The sequence below is a fragment of the Vanessa atalanta genome, chromosome 5 (assembly GCF_905147765.1).
Source record: "Vanessa atalanta chromosome 5, ilVanAtal1.2, whole genome shotgun sequence".
NCBI classification, from domain to species: domain Eukaryota; kingdom Metazoa; phylum Arthropoda; class Insecta; order Lepidoptera; family Nymphalidae; genus Vanessa; species Vanessa atalanta.
The window spans coordinates 12,433,101-12,459,143 of NC_061875.1; the positions used below are offsets into that span (position 1 = coordinate 12,433,101).

The 26,043-nt window shown below is 32.5% G+C and overlaps 1 protein-coding gene and 1 pseudogene across 1 annotated transcript in view; both read right to left on the reverse strand.

Moving 5' to 3' along the window:
- Positions 1 to 4,014: 4,014 nt before the first annotated feature.
- Positions 4,015 to 4,177, reverse strand: LOC125064442 (annotated as a pseudogene).
- A 6,842-nt stretch (positions 4,178 to 11,019) lies between these two features.
- Positions 11,020 to 26,043, reverse strand: part of LOC125064275 (netrin receptor UNC5C-like) — a 61,857-nt gene continuing 46,833 nt past the window's right edge. Inside the window, exons 7-12 of the mRNA XM_047671232.1 lie at positions 24,661 to 24,813; positions 14,938 to 15,075; positions 14,367 to 14,514; positions 13,913 to 14,034; positions 13,394 to 13,627; positions 11,020 to 13,053 (exon numbers count right to left, since the gene is read on the reverse strand). Coding sequence (XP_047527188.1) covers positions 11,882 to 13,053; positions 13,394 to 13,627; positions 13,913 to 14,034; positions 14,367 to 14,514; positions 14,938 to 15,075; positions 24,661 to 24,813 — 1,967 coding nt within the window. The 3' untranslated portion in view covers positions 11,020 to 11,881. The remainder of the gene's footprint in view (positions 13,054 to 13,393; positions 13,628 to 13,912; positions 14,035 to 14,366; positions 14,515 to 14,937; positions 15,076 to 24,660; positions 24,814 to 26,043) is intronic.

Below are 26,043 nucleotides of genomic sequence, written 5' to 3' on the forward strand. Positions count from 1 at the left end.
TAACGGCCCTTAGTAAGCGGAAAACAAAGCGATTAACAGCTGGCTTCCTGGCGCGATCAAAAGGTTTGAATAAATAAATATCGCTTTTTCCTTTGACTTCACGCCATATGGATATAACTTTGTATATTGTGGATTCTATAACAGTGAATAACAGTTTTGCTTATTTTTATAAAGCATCGATACGGCTTTGCATGAAATTAGACTTTGAACACTTGAGAAATTGGACCAGTGTATTGAATACGTACGTACGTTGGATCTTAATCAAAGGTCAAGGGGTCGTTTTAAGCATGAATTAGCGGTTTTTCTTTTGATTAATTTCACATTGCATTCGTCTCTTGCTCCGTGGTAAAAAAATAATGTTATTTTATAAAAAAAAATAGTATAGAATTTCGAAATTTCTCATCAATAGGAGAGACACCTCTTGTCCATTTGTAGGACCTTTATTATCAACTTTATTATTTAAAGAAATAAATGATCTTCATAAATCTTTATAGTTTAAAAGTTATTTGGTGAGCTTATAACCACGTGTTATTGTCTCTACCCGATTGTTTTGCGGAATTCGCCGTAGCATGACTCACGCGAACGATCGTGGGTCGCGCTGGCAAAGATAAGGATTTCCGAGGTCTAATTTTTTCGCTACACTTACCTCAGTTCTAATTGGTTTTCTTTCAAAACTCTTGTGTGATAAGATATTATAATATGCCGTGTAATACATTTATAAGTTATCATATATGTAATAAATTTATTAACCGTAATTGAGCGACAAAATTTAAAGCCTTTACATTCAGTCATAATCGATTCTTGGGATAAAATTATACCTACTCGTATAATTTCGTATGCACAAAGACAATTGAAAAATAAAGTATGACAATAGATCATTCGTTTGAGAATATTAATATTAATAGGATATCAGTCAAATAAGACCTCGGTTATATAAGACTAGGTGAACCTGCGGCTTTACCCGCGAAAATATATAAAACACAAACTTATTGGAAGTTTGTGTTTTATACCTCGTTTTACCTCCTTAAGTGTGGAGTTTCGTAAAATTCGTGAGATTTCGTGATTGAGTGGTATTTATATATATCAATATGATATAGATACGAAGATTACTAAAATTGTTTTTAATTTTTTCTTACTGTTACTCATAGTGAAAAAAAAAAACACAAAAAACTTAGTTGATATTAATGTGTTTTTTTAAATATTATATACAAAGTACAAGAAGGAAATAAATAAAACAAATCCTTGAATATCTTAATCAATTCCAATCGCTACAACATTGCTCTTAGTCTAGAATATATTGTAGTCTCCGTTGGTGGGCTTTATTATCAGCAGAGATCGCTGTTCCCAATCATTAGGGCATGTTTGATTATACCGTGTGTGGTAAAAATCGTTACGTTTTATCTCTATTACATCGGATAGCGACGTGATCGTAAACATGCCCCTGCGATCGCTTTGTATCTTCATAGATAAAAAAACATGATGTATTGTTAGATCAATTTGACTCATTAGATTCAAAGTCCGACTGCGTGGTTAAAAATAGAATTTCCGGTGTTGCCCGGTGAGAAAAAAACTTTTGAAAAATTAAAAAAAAAGTTGATAAAAAATATACTATTAAAACAAAAATAAAATAAATAATATAACGAATATAATTAAGGGTGTGGGTATTTATATATAAAATGTATGTAAGTGCAACGGTTTTATATGTTTTTCTGTTTTTGTTTTTTGATATAGGTAGGCAGACGGGTAAAGGGACCACCTGAGTGCAAGTGGTCACCATTGCTCATAGACATATGTGCTGTAAAAATATTAACCATTATTTTCATCGCTAGAGCATCGTCAACATAGGGAACTAAGATGTGATGTCTTTTGTTCCTGAAGTTACACACACTAACCCACTTCAAACCGGGATAAAACAATACGTTTACGGCGATAGATTATATGATGCATAGGTGGTATATAGCCAGAAGGACTTGCACACAACTTTACGAAATCCTTAAATTAATATAATTAATCGCAATGGAATTTGAATTTATTTAATTGTAATCACCACGAAATTATTACTTATGTATTTTTTCATGGTTTTTTTTAACTTAATTAAGGTATTTAATTAATTGAAGCTCATCATAAGATGGTGCTGCAATTTATGTACTGTTCCAACGACCGCAATGACAATTGCTATAAATTTGGTCACGGAGTATGTTTTACGAACAGAAAAAGAGACACTGCAACTAATGGCGGTCATTAGCTAGTATAATATATTTTTGACTTTTTTATTTATATAATTTAAATTTATTTCACCACTAGACTCGTATTTTTTATCTATAAATGTGTATAAAATAATAATATATAGTGATGTAATAAAAATATGTAGTTCAATTAATTTTTAGATTGAAATATTATGCCTTAATTATTTTAATCTTCCTTTGTGTCCTGAACTTCCTTGCGTCGGAAACCACGTGAAGCAGTTGGTCCCGCGCTCCTCTTTCTAGCAGCACTCTAGCGGTTTCGAATTTACAATCGTCGCTAGAGTGCACATGTTTGTTTACACCTATGCACTCTTGTATGTCTTGTCAGTAGTCTTGAAATGGACGCTGTGATCAATGTCAATCAAGAAGACTATCACTATAAAAAGCTAATATCACAAAAGTTTAAACACGTCGATGGTATTGCGCTAAACTAGTGCCGATATGTGGTTTTAAAACACACAGTACACAGTATTTCGGTCGAACGTTGTTGTGGCTGCGGCTTCAAGTACAGAAAGCTTTAGCTAGAAATTCCTGCTGACATATATTATGATGCAAGAAAATATCTTAAACTGGTTTTAAAAGATAAATATTCATACCTTTTAAGCAGTCTTTTATTTCAGTTACACTGTTTTTTCTTAAGAAATGTTCTCCTTTAAAATTTCCTTTATTGTTGAGACTAACGCTCAATTTAAGACCATTACTGCATGTTTTGAGCCTTTGAGTACTGAATTTTCAATCAAGATCCATATCTTCAGCTCATTAAACTCAAAACAAACAGTATCCACTCTTAAATTAACAATTGTAAAGCCGCTCGCATCATTCTTCGCCCACTCCTTTGTCCGAGCTATTTAGGATACAGGTACACGAAGAAAGATGTAGCGGATTTATTAACATTGTTAGGAAAATAGTATATATTATTTTAGTAATATGCCCTTTGAATAAATCACATAATTGAGTTGTATTGACAGCAATTGTAATATAATTATCGGACGACCCATATCATTTTATTCATTTTTTTCATAGAAGTACATTAAATTTATATTTTATAGTTAAGTTCTTAAGTTTGGAAAAAAATCATTTTTTTTTTATAATTTGCGCGGGAAATTATTTTCGTATAGTAAAGTTAAGGCTCTCATAATAATTCTTATAAACATTGAATATCAGACCATTGTTTCTTTTATTAGTACTTTAAGTTGTACTTGAAATAATTTATTAAATGACTATTCAAAAGTACTTGTAAAGGCCTACTTGAATAAAGTATATTTTGATTTAATTTCATTTTAAAATTATTTATTAAATAATTTCGCTAACTTAAACAAAAGTGATTAGGTACCTTAGTGTTTTTCATCGTTTTATCATTTATAGAGTACATTAAGTAATTATTCCTTTTAAATATACAAAAGTTAACTGTAAATCTTCCAAGAGTCGCTGCCGCTCATGACTCAAACCATGTACCGAACGTGTAAGGTAAGTCACGACCGGCCACCGAGCCAAAAGCGACATTTGATAGTATCGTTCCCGTTTTCTATTGACCCCTTACGAACCTTTGAACGCTATTGGACCTCGCTTTGCATTGGCTAATGTTTAGCTAAAATTATTCAAACCCTTTAATGAATTAGTTAAAACCTCAACAATTTTAGGAAACAATGACAAAATTTGCTGCAAAATTGTGGTTTAGTTTATCTTGCAGCGGCTGCTAACAAAATTGTTTGCATTCATTATTAAAATATTCATGTTTGAATTAATAAGGTATGTAATTATTGTTGATAGAAGGTTTATCGCTGTATTAAACAACGAAATATTGTAATTTTACTGCTGGGATATATACCGGGATATACATCAGAACTAGGTGAAGGAACTTTCAGATATTAAGCTGAAAAGAACAGCTACTAAACTACACTTTAAATTTAGCCAAAAGGCCGAGAAGCGATACTAGTGTAACCGTTTTAATGAGAAGGCTTGAACCTTTTCTCACCACTTCTCGTCCAGGCTGCTCCAGTTCTGATTCCGGTAGTAGCAGTAAGATTATCCGTCACAGGCGAGTTGCTTCACGAGTATCGCCGAACACTTGATAATTATAAACAAAAATTAAAACACTGGCACTGAAAAACCCCAAAAACCTCTCAACGGAAAGCTTTTGTTTAGCAGTACGATATTTAAGAATAATTTAAATCTTGACTAAGAGTAAACGTAAGTATTGACATTTTTATAACCAATAGATATACAATGACACATTAACACAAACATAAATTTTCAGATTCAATAATACATTTAAAACAAACGAATGTATTATATAACATAACTCAAAATCGATTCTTCTTCAAGTCCAACTACAACTTAATAATAGAGGGAATATATCAATGTTCATTACCTTTAATAATGATACGCCTTCATGACATTATCCTATTCGATAAAAACATCTCACCCCTAAATCCATCAAAGTCTCATACCAGAAAATGACACACCGCACAACGTTACATGACTACAAAATTGACGCCGTAATTAATTTGCCACCTACAAAAAGGGCTCGCAGGAAGTCCCTCCTGACCTTCCGTTGATGAATTACCCTTCTTAGCCCTTTGTCGCTGTCGATAAGGGCCCGTGCCCTTTGCGATTGATTAGCCGACATTTTAGGCCCTTTCATTTGTAGGGCGTCTTGGAAGAAGCCACACAAAATAATGCATAGGTCGACCCTAGCTTTGAGTTGCGGTGTTGATGAGAGGCTGATTGATTTTTGACTTATGGAAAGGTCATATTATACGAACTGTTTCTTTGTAAAGTAAAAGTTTTATGTTTAGGTTATGTATTTTACCCAACGGGGTTGGTGACGATGGACGGCGGAGCTAGATTATTGATATTATATAAACCTGACAAAACCTTTGACAAATTAAAATAAAGATTGACATTCAATTGATTGTGTTTTTTTTATATTATCGTAGCTGCTCTGGCATATGAACCACCAATGCTTACCACCATAAACACAGGCGCTGTAAGTATCTAACCTTACACTATGTCCTTTATGTAAGGATTAGGAAATAGAAATTAGCGTTTTGTCGTACTGACTACTTTGATCTGAAATATCTCCTCTTAGGTTAAAATTTCCAAATTCAAATTTATAATTTTTTTTTATCAATTCAATCAAATTTTCATTTAACTGGTACCATTGAGTTTTGAAAACAGTCATTCATTTGTTTTTTCCTCATTATTTTTTTCTTTGGCGTCGCTTATTACCGCACAATGGAAAACAATGAAATATTGGCATATCAACGAGTACGAGTTCTACCGTGGCACCAGTGCTGCAGCTCGAAGGATTAATGATGAGTACGGCGCTGGTGTCGCAAAAGAAAGCACGGTACGATTATGGTTTCAATGTTTTCGTTCTGGAAATTTCGACCTTTAACATTTCATATGCAAGGACCTTATATTTACTAATCCTTACATCGCCATTACGCCATTAAACCATGGGATCTAGTGCTTGTTTAAACACAACAATTTGTTACGGCTTGTACAAAGCCCTAGTAATTCCTATATATGTGATACTTTAGTTATTAGGTTCCGTAACGTAATTTTCATGATAGATCCCAGATCGGCTTGGCGAGGTAACAAGTGACAGAAAGTGTTACTTTCGTATTTATAATATTTGTTTATTTTAGGAAAAAATATATTAAATATAATTTATAATTAATCTTCTTCTCAGCGGTGAAGGAAAGTTTAGAAAAGAAAAAAATTAAGACGAAACCTTCTAATGTAGTATGTAAATGTTCATTAAAACAGCGTGGAGTAATTAGCTCTAAGCCCATCACTGGAACATTTTTATATTTATATTATAAAAATATTTTCATAATTAATTATTAAAAAAATAAAAAAGATTAGTCTTGTAACGTCAATTAATGTGTTTAAAAGAGAAAAAGGTTTTTTTCTTATGTATTAAGAGAATTTTCATTATTATACTCAATAGTGGATTTTTGGTATACCCACCCTACATTCTCTACTCAATACTATACATACATATGTTTTTTTTTCAGCAGTTAGTACTTTTGTAAAAACATATTATTATACCACACCAGAAAAGTTTCGTCAATCATCCGATTGGCCATCGGAAAAATTAACCATTTACTCAGGATTATATTGCAGAAGTGTCGAGGCTGTTATTGCTCGAGGCTCCGGCACTAATCTCAGTATCAATGGATTTACGTACAGCCGTAGTACAACCGGAACATCAGGAGGTTTTTTTTCGCTGGTAACGCGCTCTTACGCCTATCTCCCGCGTGAAGTAGGTATGTAGGACTCGCCAGTGCTGAGAACCCTTAGTGCGCCCCTGCTTACTGGAATACCTACTAGAAAAATCAGTGGTACCCACTCTGTCTCTTCAGAAAGGCATCAAGGGTTCATGATGCCTCTACGGTTGGCCCACCTTTGTGACCTTCCAAGCTAGAAGAGTTCCCGGGGTACCGAGAACCCCCCTACTCCTGGCAACGCTTACAACAGGGGAGGAAGGACGCATAACGCCGACACGGAAGAGTAACACTATTCCACTAAAATTTGTTTACAGAAAAATTTAACAACTTACGTTGACTTACCCAGAATTTGAACCCAAAAGTTCGGTATCTGTTGCTTTATAGCGACTAGACTGACAAGGCTATATATAGTTTTGTATAATACTGTACAGTAAATTAAACAGATCAAGTCAATCAAAGTTTATGACCCACTATAAAATTACTAGTGTAATTTAAAGTAATTCATTAAAACGTAATAAACTTTTTGTAAAGCAATTATAAATAACGGTAGCATATGGTTACATTTTAAGCGGCACATGCACTGTTTATTGTTCTCACTATACCAAATGTCATTTTAATAATATATTCAAATATATACCAAAAAATGTAACTAAAGGTATTGCATCAGTATCAGCGGGAATGCTAAGAATAATTGACGGATTATTATTGAATCTTATAAAGTTTTTGAAAATAATTCGATAACTTAGTTTTTGATTTCATTTGGTAGGGAAATGTCTGTATTCATAGTTTATATTTTATTAACATATAATCAATCCATTTAAAAATCCCAACGTAAACTCAAAATCATCGAAAGATTTATTCGTTTTATTTAGATTAAGAAAAAATAGTTCAAAACATTAAAACCACCCTAAATTTGTGTGTTTACTAAAAAAATATCATAAATATATATATATTTTTAAATTCTATCTGTTAATGTGTTATATTAAATTCATAGAGTTACCATTTACAACGAGTGTCATGAGTTTCGTCAACCCGCTGCAACTGACACCACAATAAGGTCAATTAGTCACTGCCCTGACGTGTGAAGTAGCCAACCGACACACCTGCTCACTATACAAAAACACCGGTCTATGACTATTTGCATTATAAAGTGGCACTATTTATTTAAGTCGGTAGTTAGAATGTAGACTGGTATTGTAAGAAATTTAAGTCATGGTAACATTTGTTTTTAAAATATACAATCCTAAAGAAATATTTCTACTACGTATTGGCACACTTGGTTTTAGATAACTGTGACAAAAAGTTACAACAGTGAAAACTATGTAAAATATATCGTAGGAACAGATATCTAAATGTACTGGATGACCTACGCCATACAGACGAACTATAATATCCATATATATTTATAGGATAATTTTAATTTTTTTTAACCGTTAAGTAGAGCTTCTTAAATTGAAGGTATGTTTTTTTTTGCGTAAGCACTACACTTTGAAACGATTCGTTTTGGAATAAATAAACTATTTTTGAAAAATCAGCAGGTTGTGACCGGATTTCGATAAACAATTGATTTATAATAATGACAAAAATTGTTAATACTACCAAAAGAGGATTAAATTATTCGTAACTTCAATTAAACAATACAATTTATTTCATTACTGATTATATTTTAACGGAACAGTTTAATTGTTTCTGCTTTTATTTAATTCCATACTGTGGTAACAAAAGGTATTAATTTTATATTTGGAAATTGTTATTTCGTCTAAAGTATATGAAATAATAATTATTATATAGTAATGGAGCACCGACCACTCATTTAACGCCAAATTTTTTTTTTTTGCTGTGGCCTTTACTTGTTTTGTGAGCTAGTGTTAATCTTCAACACGCGGCTTGCGGAGTATTAGGGGTGTAAAAATTGGTTTATAATTTCTACTACTTACCAATGAGTGGCACATTTGCTCTTGTGTCTTTAAATAACAACAAATAAGTCAAAGGTCATATTACTCCAATCAAGATGAAAAAAAAGCAAAGTAAATCATTTGCAATCGTCGTGTTTTCTTTGAACAGTCAGGGTTTATTGTTTAATCCGAGACTCGAGGGACAGATATTGTGATTGTGCAAGCAAATGTTTATACTTTTATTTATTTTGTTAGAACACTTAACAGTAAATACAATATCATGTCAAAAGAGGAAATTATATTTCGAAATTATCTTTGGCAAATGCTCTATTATTTAAGGGTGGTCTCAGCACGAAATATTATATTACACAATAAATACTAACAATATTATTAATATTTTGGACCAATAATGTTTAAAATGACACTCTCAGGCTCATATACTTTCCTCTTATAAATAAAAACAAATCTTGAATGAGTTACGCAAATATACTCCAGGAAGATTAGTGACATAGATTTATCTCTATGCATCGAATGCTAAATTCCAATTTTGAAATAAGTTTCATTATTATAATTTTTTCACCATCATTATATTGTATAAGCTTACATCGAGTAGGTCGTACATTAAGTTCAGTTGTATAATTAATTTTAATTAATTGAATTAGTATTAAGAATTTTTTTGACGGCTTGTAGATAAGGTAAATAATGTTAAATTTTGCTTACAAATAACCATCCGTCAAACTTAAAAACGTTTTGTGTCCAAATACTTAAAATATGTCGCATGAAGGGATATTTCATAGTTGCATCCAACAAGACAGCTCTTTGTTAACGGAATTTTAAACGTGTTACTAATGCTGTGTTTTCACGGTCGATTTTGTAAATTTTCCGCCTGTCACTTCTATGAATTCAAAGTCAAAGCTCAGATATGTAGACTACGTTTTAGGAATATATGTTTTGGTTTGTTTATTTTTCTTTCTAAAAATTTTGTTATTCATATGTAAAGTTAAACTGAAATTTGTTTATATTTTAATATATTACGAGTAATAGTATTATCATTTCTTTAGTTTTCAGCTTTAGTAAATAGATAATTATATATATATTTTTTTAAATCCAATATGTACATTAAGTAAAGATGTGATCATTGTGCAAAGCAAAGACACAGTTTTATATCCTTAATTTATGGGTTCCATGGAAGTATTATTATTTTTATTTAGAATGCCTTTCCTCAATCCATTAGACATTATTAGACATAAGCAGCTTGTAAATGTCCCACTGCTGGGATAAAGGCCTCCTCTCCCTTGAGGAGAAGGTTTGGAGCATATTCCACCACGCTGTTTCAATGCGGGTTGGCGGAATACACATGTGACAGAATTTCGTTGAAATTAGACACATGCAGGTTTCCTCACGACGTTATCCTTCATCGCCGAGCACGAGATGAATTATAAACACTAATTAAGCACATGAAATTTCAGTGGTGCCTGCCTGAGTTTGAACCCGAAATCATCGGTTAAGATGCACTTGTCCTAACCACTGGGCCATCTCGGCTCAATCCATAAAAGATTGGTTTTAAGGTAAATTGTCACAAATATGACTGTCTGTATATATTATAATATAATAGAAATAATAAACTCTGCATTAAAGAATCATAATATTAGTCAATACTTAGGAGAAATCAAAGGGGTTGTTTACTACAGGTCATAGATTCATACTAATGAGATTAGATGTTGTTTGTTAAGTGAAAAAAATGAAAAACGTAAAAAGTCTAAGCATAGTTCTTATAATATTTTTCCAACAAAGTATTCCTTGAAAAATATCTCTATTCCCATATAATTTAATCGCATTGCAATCACTTTCCAATCACTTCACCTCATTGTATCATGATTTTCGTATTGGATGTCTGCAACACCAGGGGGGTTACAGGTGCGTTGCCGGCCATTAAATATTTATATTAAATAGTTAAAAAGACGTCGATTCAGTAAATAGTTTAAGCTTAATATTTAGTTCAAGAGTGTGTTGCCAGAGCTGAGAAAGAAAGTGTGTGTTTTTTCGCATCAGAAGTTTACATTACATTCAAAAATAAGATATAAGACAGTTATAAAAAAATATTCAAACATAAAAATGACGTAAAAGTTGCACACACTTGGATTAACCGTCCTTGTTAAAGAGATTAATTCTCACCAATCAGTATTAGTATAATTTAAACTTAAATTTTCTCTGATTTGTTTAAATAAAGTTAATAAATTAATATTCTTGTATTAATTATATTTATTTGATATAATTATAAGATAATTATGAATATAATAAGGCATTAGAAAATCTATTAATTACAATATTACTTTATTTCTTTAAAGGGAAAGTTTTCACGACAACTTAGCTCAAATTTTATACAAAGATGGCTTGACCATGAAGAAAGTTAAAAATATCCACTCCGAAAACATGAATAGTAAAAAATTCCCTGAACCGAACAAAGTCGTAGCTAAAAACAAGTATGTTAATTAATAATTTTAAATGAACGAACGAAAATGTTGTCATCGTAATTAAAAAACAGCGTTCACAGTTAAACATAATTTATTTCATATTATTTTAATTATCACAGATCCATTTATTTTAATAGTCATCACGTTAACAAAAATATATAATTATAGTCTAATGTGGTGACGATTTCATACAAAATCATGTTTTTTTATATTGATTCTGTACCACTACATGTATGTTTTAAGAATATTTACAATCTATGACATTATATACATACGGTAAGTAGAAAATTGTATGTGAGTCGTAATTAAAATAGCGTTCAAGCCAAAAATCTTTTCCGACAAAGATACGCACTTCTTACTTTAGACATGTCCAAATCCTCATTGAATTCGTTCAGGTTATTTAATATCCTTGCGAAAAATTCTTAAGATTGGTCGTTACGAACGAATGTGAGACTAAATTTTTGGCTTGAGCACGAGGCAGTGACCGTTTAAGTGAGATAAATGCATTGGACAAATTATTTTGTCTAACAGGAGAACGCTAAAATCTACTTTTCGATAGTTCAAGCTCAGCATAGTGCGTATAAATTTAATTATTGCCAAAATTAATGCTGTGACATCGTTCATTTGGCACGTAGTCTTAAATAATTAAAACTCGATACATCCAAAAAAAAATTAACTCGTAAGCGAAATAAACGTTTACAAAGCGATATATTTTCGATATAATGAACACTCAAACACTTATAAAAATTAACAAAATAACCAACCGCGTACCAACCATAAAACGTTGGAAAATTCTTTAAAAGATATTAGGCACTATTATTGCTACTATAATATAATTTATTCTTCCGCTTATCTACAGCATAGATAGCTCTATACAAAAAAAACTACCACGATTTTACAATTTAGACCGGCGGTCTAAGAAACTAACTCTTTCTCTAAATAACATTTAAACTACACAAATTTACCAACAAACGTACGTTAGAAATGCACATTTCTTAACATTCACTCGTGTATACGGAGTTAGGGATTCATAACCAAGAAGGTCTTCCGTGCAATAGATCGGCTGCATCGTGCCTGTCCATTTGACGTAATGCGGCTGCCAGTGAGGCGGTGGCGCCGGGCCCGCGGTCCCGGCACTCCCACAACTCGAGGATAGCCTCAGTGGGCGAGCTCTTTGTGGCGAACCACGTTGTATAACGATCCACTCCCAACCTCGATGCGAGTGCGCGCCAGTCGTTACCGCGAGCGTTCGGTGGATCCAATATAGCGCATAGTTGCCTCTTAACTCGAACGCTCAATTTAAATGGACTCTCTGCACATTCGTTTATGCCAGTTTCGTTAACAGTCACGTTCCTCTTAGCACTACTCTCACTTCCGTCTTCGCTTCGACACATCCTAGATTCCAGGAGGTTTTCTGTTATATTAAAACTACGTTGAGATTCACGTGGCGATCTACCCCGTGGTGATCGGCTTCGTAAATCGTCTATTGATATTCGGAATGTTTGCTTGTATGATGGATTAGTTCTCTGGCATGCGGAGATGCTAAAATCAATATTGTCACAGTCGTACGTCCGTTCAAGATTGAAAGTACAATGAAGAGCGTTGTAATTCGAGCCCCAGACATGATTGAATGGAATTTCCTGATAACCAATTCCAGGTTTAGCCTTCCACCCGGGACTGAGGTGTTCTAAATTTAAACACAGATTCGATCCGCCATCTTGAAACAAAAGTGTTTTTGTGCGTTCAAGTAGAACTCCGCCTAATTTCTTTTCTTGCTCTTGACAGTAATACGGTGCACATGGCGTGTCTTCGAAAACATACAATCGTATAGTATATTCAGTACAAGAGTCAATTAATGTCGCAGGTGCGTATAATGCTAATTGAAGTGTTTTAACAGCTTTTCCGTTAAAACTTTCACCGACAAGTACAAATGTAGAAAGCATGTCCGTAACAAGGAATATTTTGTCAGTGTCGAGTTGCGTAAAAACTGGTGTATTTATTGTCTCCTGTCCGAGACTTACGACTTTTTTCCATTGAGGTTGGATGTCTGTCTTTGCGTTATTGTGGTCTATAGCGTAAAGGGCAAGATTCCAGAAGCCGTGTTTAAGGCTAGCACAGTGAGGAATTTGAAGGATAACCGACTTATTAAGCTGAAGACGAGGCGGTCCGCATTTAACTACTGGGCTCAGTTGCGTGATACCTGCGGGCAAAAAATTGTTTTAACAAAATGTCTACGATGTTACCGAGGTCGCCCGAGGCTCGCTTGATATAGCGTTGCATAAATTACGCGTTTCGTTTTCATTTTATAATTACATAGAACGCTCAATCGTTTAGACTTCTTTATAGTTAAATCTAGGTTTATTTTTAATAAGAGATCTTATCAAAAAGCAATCTTCAGCGTACACAACGTGTCGTTAATATAATGAATAATTCTTTTCGTAAATTAATTTTGCATTTTGTATTTGAAATATAATTAAGAATTAAATCGATAGATTAATTATGTCTGATTATTATTGGCAGCAAAAAGTAATTTTACAAACCTTTTCCTAGCTTCAATCTATATCTATCGTCTTTGACGACAGCTACATATATTTGCTCCCTTCGTCCTCTGTTGAATGCACCTTCTGGTATGGACAAAGCAACACCAGCTGCTGGTAGTGCTAATCTTGCACCAGAACTCGATACCGATAGTGATTGAGAAATCGGTGAGTTCGAGACGAGTTCCGCTAGTTGCAGTGTTACCGATTCGTTTGCTGCATCGTACATAGAACCGGCTGGAACAAGGTCTTTTATGAGACAATTGTTGGTCGTTGAATTTCATTTGTGTTTATTTTGATTGTATTCCAACTACATATTTTGTTACTTATTATTTCCTTTAACGGACTCATTGAATGTTTATTCTAGAAAATAATGTTTTCTTCAATAGGATATTTACAAACTAGAATTATTTTACATATTATCCTGTTAAAGTTATGTTAATTGTCAATTAATCAAACACCATGTTGTTTGGGTTTTAGCAAGAAATTGAGATCCCTATCAAATGAGTTTGAAATACTTACAACTTGTAAAGCAACTGGATGCTGAATGTTCTGACTCTGTATAAGGCTTGCTATCGTATTCGTCACTGGGACCCTTGCTTGAAGCACATGGAGTTGTTTGATGGTCTACTGGTGATGCGTAACTATAGACAAATTGATAAAAATGCTTTTAATTTTCCGTTTTCATCAGGTTTTAAATTTTTTTATAATTAAAATTAGTACAATTTATAATAGAAGGATGTTCTGTCTGATCTATCTCTTATTGCTTGAGTAATTTATGACTTAATATTATTATTATTTATTAGTTTGTTTTTTTAATTCTTATTGTTAATAATTTTTTGAGCTATCGATTTTGTGTCAAGTATGCGTTAGGAATATAGATGAAGGTGATGTTTATAAATAAAAAACATATTTTAACGTACAAATTAAATATATTTGTATATATTAGATATTATACTAGTAAGCTTTTAGTTACCTATTAGTTAAATGTGGAACATCATAATGATGTTCAGTCCTTGGATCTGGTTGTGGATGTTCGTATCTTGGTGGACGGTGTTGCATGAGATCGGGTGCCAGTGACAGCGATTGCTTCTCTACAGTTGGGTACATTTCGGGTTGAAAATCTGTGAGAAATAGGTATTATTAGTATTGCGTTTAATTATATCACCACTTTAAAATGAAGACATTAAACTGCATTAAAAATGTTTTACAATTTCAATTTCAAATTCCGACTCGATTGATAAATCCCATCACTAAATTTCTCACATGAACTTTAAACATTATTTAATAAAGTTTTCTATGTGGAAGCATTTCGAATGAGGATTTCATGAAAGTTGTGAAATAAATTTTATTTTGTATAATATTCAATTTTGCTTTCGTATACTTAAATATAATTAAAAGATGAAGTGTAACAATTAAGTACAAAGTAACGGGACGAGTTCCTCTATAATAAATTTAATTTACACTGAGGTAATTCCTTATACATCGTGGTTCACAAGAGAAACTTAAGATGTACTACAAAGTTTGGCACAAAAGTCTGAGCTTACCAGTCCTGGTCATTGTGTACAACGAGTGGTCCCGTGTCTTCCTCTGCAATAATTTGTAGACCACAGCTGCGCCAGCCAGGAATACAACCACGGCGACCGCTATTCCGATGTAAAGCGGAATATCGCTATGGGCCGCAACTGTCAAATCGAATTTTAGATTAATAAACTTATAATTGGTTTTGTAATGTTATACTAGTTATTTACATAACACATGGTTCATGTTTATTGTGTAGCATATTCATGACAATTCTTAATATATTTTACTTCAGAATTCTTTATCTTGTTGTATACATAAAATATTATAAAATTTCTGTATTCCATACTTAGTTGTATGGTAAACATAGCTTATTGTAAATAATGAACGAATTTATATTTCGCTCCTTTGACTAAAATATAACTTTAATTCGAATTTAGTTGGAGTAGATCAATTTAATAATTAATAATACTCGAACAGTTAAAGTAACTCAGGGAAATTAATCCCTCTTAATCCAGACATGGTATTACGATGATATAATAAGCCGGATAAATAATAACTCTTTCGAACAAAAAAATGATCTAAATAAATAAACATCCTTTGAATAGTTTAAGTGAAGAAAATATCATGAAAGACGAAATCTTCTAGCACTTTGTTCTAATCCGTTTATGTTTGGATTTATTTTAAGAAGATTGAGTTTGTAGCGGTATTTTCACTCACAAAATGTTTTCAAAACTGAACGAATGCAGCATAAATTACGAACTTCGCCGTGAACGTCGCAAACTTTTATTACGACAAAATATTACCGCGTCACTCTGAACAGTGGAAAAGTTGTTTCACCTACAAGAAATTAAAATGATATTTTGACTATAATGAATATACACCTGTACGACGAGCTTCTAACGTACCGGTACGTCCATAAAACGAAATATGGCCGACAAAAATAGCGGTGGTATTCACCGCAGTGGCAGGAATCGTTGCGGCTAGAACATAAGGTGCAGTTTCGTTGTGGTTTAAATTTATAAAACGAAAAATTATAGTGAATTTTTATAGCATTCGAATGGAATAGGCATCGAGTTTCTGGCAATGGGCTTTAATATTATTTATGTCATCGCTTCTCCGAGTTTACGATTGGTCTCGCGGCGCATTTTAACGAGTCATATTTTTTGTGTAATTTGGTGCCGTGAAAAGGACTTAGAATTAAGGGACGTTTTTAGTTAACCATTTTATTGCTTGGAGAATTGCTTTTAAGACGCGCGTCCTTTTTGGGTTTGTCGTTTTTAGATGTATACTAGTGTATTCTGTTCACGCATTTGTGACGAGTTTACAAACAAAAAACTTTCTTTTATATTCGACCGAGAGATGGTTTGTTGAGTGGAAAATATTTTGTCATTATTTGCAGACTAACGTATAATATTATAATTAAAAGGATATACATAAAGTATTCTGTGTAATAAAATAATATTATTTCAGTTCCCAAAATTCAGTTGACAAATAGATAATTCATTTATTAGTGTATACATTTATTTTACTTTGAAAGGCGTCTGGTTTGAAGTTTGAATGAACCCGTATAATCACAAGTATAACGTCTTATATAGCATGGTTAGCGCATACCATAGAATATTGGCCCGGAACTGTGCGAAAATACGTATGCGCCGCTGGTTCGTGGTTCGTAGTAGGTATGGGTAGTAGAGACACTTCTCTTAAAGGATACGAGAATATGCATTTTTTTTACATCATGATTGTATTTGGCTGAATATTTTAACAGCTTATTTATAAATAAGTTTAAAGAATTAAATGATGGAGGTATTTTAATGCGATCTTAAACCAGTTAAGAGATAGTATTTTTTACAGTCAATACACTTATCGGAACGTTTATTTTTAACAATCTCATTTTAAAATAACCCGAGGCGTAATATACGATTCGATTAAGTTCAATTACAGCGACAGAATTTATAGATTGAAAGAGTTCTTTCCAAAATTATCTCCACAACTAATCAAGAGTTACGACGAGGCAGTCGCATACAATTCCGATAATGATCGTAAGAATTGATAGTTGGATAATTAAAAAGACGATTTTGTGGTTTTAAATTTGTTTTATAAAAGATTGCTAGATTTTATTTCTACTACGCGATATTCTTAGATTGTCTGTAAAAAAAAATATATATAAAACATTTTTTTGTTTATTTAAATCGATGCAGACTAAATTAAAACTGGTAGATACAGGATCTTAGATGTTACGTCCCTTGGGTCTGATTACACTGACTCACTCACCTTTCACACTGAAACATAGAACTATACAGTATAGCTGTTTGACCGTGGAATAATTAGTTAGTGGGTGGCACCATCTAGACTGGCATAAAGCCCTGCCATCTGAGTAATAGTAATATTATTTTACTTTTAACATTAATCGCAGTACATATATATATCGGTAGTAAATTAGTAAAAATAAATAAGCGATACTTCTATATTGAATAATAATTTTCAGTTGGATTTTGAGCTTTTATAAAAATGACCAACCGCGTACTGTTCATATAAATAAATATTAACGCAAAAAGTTGTTATGTCGCCTTTGACGTAGTTATTGGTATAGTTCAGAGAATTAATAGCAAAAACGAGTTCATATTTTATGAATGTTAAATAAATAAAAACTCTATTTGCGGCGAAACCATTTTTAATTCACGTTAAAGCTCTTTTTTTTTTGTTTTGTTTATTATATCCAGAAATGCATAACGCATATTTTTATATTACGTTTTGAAATGTTAAATTTGTAGGGATGCATCGTACTTAAATATCATATGTTTTTAACTGTACATATATAATTGAAAACGCATGTTACTGTAACTTGAGAATAGATGGACGAAATATCTTAAATATATTAAACACAAATAAAAAACAAAAAATAACGTAACGTTTACACAGATTGCAATAATTATTCAGAGACACTTGATTTTATTAAACGTAAAAATTAAAGTTTTCGATTTAGATCAGAATTAGCACTCGAATGACACCAATTATTTGTCAAATAAAGGGCTCATTACGAGGAATGATTCATACGCCATTAATTTAATTTCGATAAACTTTAGTTAAATCTTAAATCACATTAGATTTACTATCAGCTCTGCAATGGACGGAGCTAGAGGTTATTTATTAATGCTACAAGTCTAGGCACTTACATTTAATCTAGACTCGATACAGTAACAATTGTCACCCAGGCCACGTTCGACCTACATCTAAGCACCGAGAGATTGCTAAGTTTAATACATAACATGTCAGTGTTTTTAAATTACCCGTTACCTGGAAAAATTTATAAATTCACGAGGAATCTAATAGATGCCTGAAAAGGTATTTTAATTTAATAAGAAAAAAATTAACATATGTACAGTACAATCTAACATCAACAACTTTATTAGTTAGTGTTATTAATAAGTTAGTGTTGAGCCTTTTTTCCTCGTTTCTTCTCGGTACCGGAATCTACATTGCGAACCGATATTTCGGCGATTCAAAATTGCTTGTTAAAACCTACTTGTATATTTAGATTTTGATATTGAAATATGAACAAAAGCTACGTGTAATTAAAAATAAACTTTAATTACATGAAAATCATCAATTAAAATAAAATAATAGTAGCCTACTAATTAATAATAAAATTATTAATATTAATAATTACTATTTTTTTTACTTTGATACTGAGTCACAAATTAAAAAAATCACAATTTAATTTGTAATCAATTAAACATTGTAAAATAAGATGGGGTGTGAAGTTGTCCTTTTCGAGCAACTTGACACTTAATTGGCGGTTAAGCGAGCAACTTCATAATATTGTACATGTCACAATTTACGCGCTAATCATAAAAAATCACTTTCCACTCACACAAGCCGAAAAATTAGGTCTAATTTGAGGCATACATCACCTCAGAACACGCAATATTTACTATAACTTATTAAGATACACGTATAAAAATGTGAATATTTTATAATATTCCTACATAATTATTTAAGAAAAGAGAATATGACCTTTAGACTTTAGAACTATTTAACACTCCTATTTCCCATGATCTTGGGCTCTTGTAGGTATATGAGACCACGAGAAGTAAAGTTATACTTGCAGTTTCCGATTTCCCAAAGTCAATATATCCTTCCTGGGGCAACGTATTCGACTTTATAATAAAACGTCGTGGATACTTTTACGTTGTTTATAAAATATATTCAGGAATATAAAGCGTAGACTTGTTATAACTTGATTTTTATTCTGGATATAACTGTAGATTTATTGTATAGGCGATATGATTAAGCAAAAATATATTAGTATATTGTAGCTGAGAGTCTTGATACTACTCGGTAGAATTTAGTCTCAAATGGAAGATGTCTACATTTAAATTAATCTGACTTAAAAGTGCTCATATACTATTATAATATTTACTTAAATACAGTAAATTTTGAATTTGTCATGGTAAGAGCATGTTTGCATGAACATTCATTTAGCTTACAGTTTGTGTTTTTTTTTTTAATAGAGTTAGGTCGATTTGGCCACCTGATGAAAAGTCACCGTCGCATATAGACATTAGCGCTGTAAGAATTATTAACCATTCCTTACATCGCCATTGCAACATCAACCTTGGGAACTAAGATTTTATGTCCTTTGGCCCACTAACCATTCAAACCAGAACATAACAATACTGAGTACTGCTGTTTGGCGGAAAAATATCTGATGAGTACCAAGTAAGCTATTATATAAAAAACGGTGTTATTGAGCTCTTGTTTTAAACGACAATAAAGTGTATTCGTACGTCAAACGCCAAAAGCTTTGCACTCATATCGCACACGACAAAATCCTGCGCTCTCATTTCGCGTAACTAGGACATGTTCTATCTAGACGTCTAAATGTCATTTCTTATGTCAGGAAATGGAGCTTGAAAACTTATTACATACATTTAGAACATTATCAGCCTTAGAGGAATATTTGTATTAATATATCTCTCTTAGTGACAATATAGGTCAGGTAAATCTTAATCGATAGTAGTGGGTCTAAATTCTAGAAAGTACTATTAAATTTTCAAGTACTTAATTTTTATTTATATGTTACTTGCTTAGAATGAAAGCTGGGACATATGATGTATCCACCAACCCATATTGGGAAAGCGTTGGTTCGAAACGTTTTTAAAAAGAGAAGCCCAACTGTGGGATATTTTTAGGTTGTTCTCTATTTAAAAACTCCAAGAAAATCTTTCACTTACGATAAATATATTTCCTTATATTTTATTCGCTATAAAGTGTAATTAACCTAAGTTTAATCTCCAGCTCAAATATTTGTGTATCGAGACTTATATCGCTGGTTCGACAATAACGGGATTTAGTATCTCTCAATCAGAATAACAATAACTGTCGGCTACTTCTATTAAAATGGAAAAGGTATCGGTTTCGTAAAATAATATCATAGTGCTATTAATATTTACTACTGTAATATCTTTGACGTGATTACAATAAAATTCCAATTGAGGCACGATAAGGGATTGTAAATCAAATTCAGTATAAAAGAGAATTATTCGTTTCCTTAGACTTTTCGTCTTTATATCTGTACAGTTTTATGTGTGTGTGTGTGTGTGTGTGTGTATGTGTGTGTGTACTTGGTTGTTGGGCTTTGTGTAAGCTCATCGGGATAGGTACCACCCACACATTACATAATTACAGGCACAATGGACGTAACTTAGTTCCCGAGGCTTATTAGATGAGAAGGAATAGTAATATTACAGTTTTATTTCTTACAGAGTCAATGTCTACGTGTAATAAAATAAAATATTCGAAATAATTAAAAGTTTGTAATAAGAAACACAATTGAAAATGTATTATTCCATCCGATTCAAAACACGGCAGGCAAACAAACACACACAGATAAAACCTATTTATTCCTGATATTGTATATTTAACATCGTTTGCCTTGACCATCCGTCAAATCCTTAGTGTTAATATTACAATTTATATTATAAACACCAAAATAAAAAATAAAAAATCAAATACACTACTTTATAACAATATAAGTTTAAGTATTTAAATTAAATGTAAACGATTTTATACCATAATATTAACCTAACAAGTGTCCACACTTTAATCGATATCTATAAATCTCGAACATAAACAAGTTCCGCGGTTCCATAAGTTTTATGGCGGCTCATATTTATTACTATAAATTATCCATCCGCTACTCGACTAGCTATAACTGAAATATCGTAAAACCTTGACGACACCAGAATTAATTTGCGTGATACGTGCTATCCGATTAACCCTTTGCAGGTTTAAGCTGTGAGCAGTGTATTGAACACGTGCTGGCCTTTACGACCCATCACAATAATGATGTTTACGATGAACATTTTGTTGGAGGCAGATAGTATTCTCACTATGATAAAAATATGTCATGGGGTTTGAAAACATGATATTGATCAGAAAAACAATTTCGCAAATATTATTTTCTATCTTTATTTTATACGCTTCGATAATGGTTTATAATATTTATGTTTCAAGAAAAATGATTGTCAATATAAAGTCAATATAAAACAGTCGGGGTATAGTGCACCCCGCTGATCTAGCCAAGGGTTACGTTGAAATTTGTACACTGTGTAAACATTTGTCAGTGCCAGCCGTATATCCGAGTCCACTGCAGAGAGATTTGAGATACTGAATCCAATCGAAATCTACGAACCCTTGTCGCTTAGCCATAACGTGGTAGGAGGCCATTCTGAATTAAATTCTCGACCTCAGCTGTGCATCGAAATATAGTCCTATTGCCGTTGAGTATAATGGTTATTACAGCACGTAATGGTTAGAGGATATGTGAATGCAGTTTGCGATCACCCGCTGAGCCCTCTCGACGAAATCACAACAAATCATTTACGGAACCCACCTCCAGTAATGAGAATTGCATCGCGTACATCCCTTTACTTATTTCGTTTGTATTGAAAAAAAAAGTTTAGCGATTCAATTTATTTCAACGCCAAACAAATGAAAAAGTACTTTTCGGTAAAATTTTTCTACATTTAGTTTAAGGATATCAGTAAAATACACATCAGGTATGTGTACAATAAAATTATTGATTATACATTTTCGGAATTCTAATAATTTATCATATTAATTTGCTACTAAACTAATTTAAAAAAAGTAGTTTGTATTTTGTAAGTATGACGGCATATGACATCTCATTTATTAAAAACGATAAGTAGGTACTGCTAAAATCATAACGCTTTTTGTCCATCTTAGTCGGGTAAAAAGAAAATTATCGCTTCCCACGTCTATAGATAAACTGCTTTGTCACTCGGTAATAATACAAAAAAAGATTTACAAGCGTAGAATTTACATTTGAAAAACTCACATGACATAAACGATGAATAAAAAATTTACGCCGAACATAAATGATAAAAAATATACGAATTCGACAATAAATCACCGACAACAGATTAACAAAACACTTAAAAAGCGGTAAGATGGAGCATTAACAATTCAAATTTCTTCAAAGCACCTTCGCATGCCTAAGCGAACGTTTCGTGAAACAAACGGGCCACTATTCTAATGTTTAGGCAACAAAAGATGAAAAGAGGCTATAAAATTTCACCATTTCCCCTTTGTATGTAGGCAATTAGGCTAATGAAGAGGGCGCTCGCCAGTGCAAATGAATGAGTCTTTTCCACGGTCTTCGCATTCAGCGGTTTACCTTTCATGTGGGCAATTTACTGATGCTCCACTGTTGCTTTACTTGAATTAGTTAGAGCTGCGTTAGGAGATCCTACTGACCGCTTTATGCTTTTCACGAATAAAAATTTAATTAAAGCAACCCTATTTAGATTATTAGCGCTTTTATACGTTCTGTTATAAGGTTTTTAGTAGGAATATTTTAATAAGCAGCTTTTTTAACTTCGATATTATATTTACTTTTTTTACTAACAATTTTATAAATATGAATACTAATCATTGTCATATAATATATTAACGAAGGAGAATCTTTCGGCATCTATTGTATAATTAGCCCAAATTAACTATGCTTCGTCCAAATTTTAACTGTTAAAAGCTTTTTAGATTTGTGAATGCTGCAGCGTAATAAACATAAACAGATGACCATTATTATAGCACCAACATTTTAGTAGGAAATGTTTTTTTTGAATACTTAATAGAAGTAACTAAATCAAATGAAATGTAAAAAATACAATATGATTAATAAATTGATAAAGAAAATGATTTAGGAAAGACGAAAATCATAAGACCAATAAATAACAACGAATCTGTATCTAAAGATAAACAAAAGCTATTTATAGGCAAATATGTCAGATTGCAAATTTATTTAGCGTGAAAGAAAGCGCTTGTGGATAATGTTAAACCAAACATTGGTTGCCTGCGGCTATTTATCAAAATGTACGATAAACAGAATAGGAAATTGAAACCGAGTCAACGGGGGCCACGAAAGTGATTTATTGATATTATAAACAAAATATGGACTGATCATTTTCCATTCAGTATATTGGATTGGGCCCGTCATGGGAATTACGACCGATGATGTAAAGGTATAAAGAAATCTATCATTAATAATATAATCAAATGCTTTGACAAATAGTCGACATTAATATATGGGAACAGATTTTTGTGTAGTCGAAAGAAAAAAAGGAATACCAACTACCAAAAAGAAATAATATGAATCCATAAAAATGAAACACTCTTAAATGAAAGCCTGAGTCATAATAGAACTGATTTAGACGCAAATCGTTTGCATTTATACCGAAAACTATAGTGACATTACATAAATAAGCGTTGTTGGCACTCACTGAGGACGTAAATAAACTATATGGTGCATTTATTTTAAAAAGAAAACGTGGTATCAGTTTATCCAATTTAGACGTGCGACATAAAGATATGAATTTTTAAGTCAATGTTACGTAAGTGTACCATAAAGTTTTAGGTCCTCTTCTATATTTAGACGGTATGATACGACCCAGATGGTCACGGCACCCGATTTTAGTATCTCTCCAATCTTTTAACGTGACCACCCAAAGCGGAGCCTTTGTGTACCTTATCTACGTGCTTAGCTCATAAAATTTCATGTACTCGCAGAAGGTACAGCGGGTCAATTTATGCTGGTAGGTTAGGGTTACAACCGATAGCCTGTTATAAAGAGACCAGTCTGTGTAACATTTCATAGTTATGAGCGAGCGCGGAAAAGGAAGTGTATTTTTAGTCTTATGGCATCTGGTTGGACTGAGCCATACGCTTTTCATAGAATCAGCTTAATTAACATGTCCCTTAAGGAATAGTTTCATAACTTGAAGACGAACCAGCGTCAGCGGATCATATACATCCGAATCTTCTAACCGATATTTATTAAAAGTCTACACGCTATTTCTATTCGGAGCATGCAATAAACATAAGATGTTGCGTAAATTTGTGCGTGTTGCAGGAAATGAAGGCGTAATAAAGTTCCTAAGTTTATGAAACGGCTATCTTGGAATTTCGATGGCTCTTGATAACTTCCTCTTACGGGAACTGATATATTTGACACTGGTGAAACTTACTTTGAAAATATCAAGGCTGAATTTATTTAATAGTGCACGTTAAATGAGTAAAAAAAAATTGCTCTGACAAGCTTTATAAATAAACTAAGCGGGGTTTCCACTTTGTAAAAATGTAACTTTTTATTATTATCGTTCAAAAATTTAAATAAGTCATCATATTTTATACAATATCTAGTAGTTTCTAAATAGATGGTAACATACCTCCGTGAACTCCGCAGTAGTCACCGACACAGTCAGCATGCTGAACTTGAGCTCCGGAACATGCATCACCCATGCAGGCACGTCGCCTAGTCTGTCTACAGTCAGATCCGCAGACAGACCACTCCGTCCATACTCCCCATCGACCGGGTGACGCTGAGAAAAAAGAGATATATATCACTACAAGCATAAGCCGAAACCTTAACATTTTTTAACTATTTTAAAGGTCAAAGAACCTCGCACATACATACGATGTTTTGTTCGTAGTTGCTTTATGAGAAGACGCTAAAAATAAGCAAAATAAGAAGAATTTTTATCTCGGGATGAATTGGTTTCCATATTAAGGATATTCTAAAACTTGCCCCAACTTTAGTCCATCGTTTGCCCCAATGTTGGTCATGTTAGCATAGACGATATGTTTCATTAGATATTTAAGTTCTTGTTCCGTAATTATTATGATCCTGTTTCATATCGCGTTTCAATTTAATGTTATCTGGTTTAACGTGTCATATGATTTCAGTGTTAATTCCAGTAATATGAACAAATATGCTATTTGCGGTCGAGCTTTGCATTAATAATATTATAACACCGTAACTATTTGAATCCACTCAACTGGCTTAATCAATCGACGTCCCCTTTAATATTCATGCCCTAATCCTAATCAAGGACCACCATACATTTATGCATATTGCGAGTAAATTCAGAATATATTATTGGTTTATTTGGTTATATATTATAATTAGTTTCTATACATGCGTTTGTTAGGTAGTTTATACTAATTATTCGGTCAGTGTAAACCTACGTCCACTGCCAAGGCTGGAACTATATTGTGTAAAGTTTCCTGATGATCGATTAAGACGTCAGGACATGGAAACTTAAGTTTATGTATAGGTATGTAAGGTTGGTTATATTTTATTATATATATTGATTTTATTGTACATGGAACGATATTCTGATTGGCCTTATTTACTGTTAGAAGTTTCAGCCTATCGCTCCATTTGGGATGTGATATGAATAATGAATTCACTATTATTAAAAAGAATTAGTCTTCAAAATAATTATCTATAATATTTTTTAAGTGTTCATATACTCGTCAGTTCAACAAAAATATTAACATACTATTGATTCAGAATACAACTAATAAAAATAATGAAATTGGAAACAATATCTATTGAATATGTGTCGAGGTTTGCATGATGAATCTATTTTAACAAACAACGTTAAAATGTTGAAGTATACATGCAGGACACGCAAAAATTCGAATTGAATCGGGAATCTAACGGAAACCCACTGATAGAGAACACAGATTATAAATGATTAAAACAAATATGACAAAAAGGTGCAAATCAAATATACAACTCCGCCGATTCCCTCTGGCACTTCTAG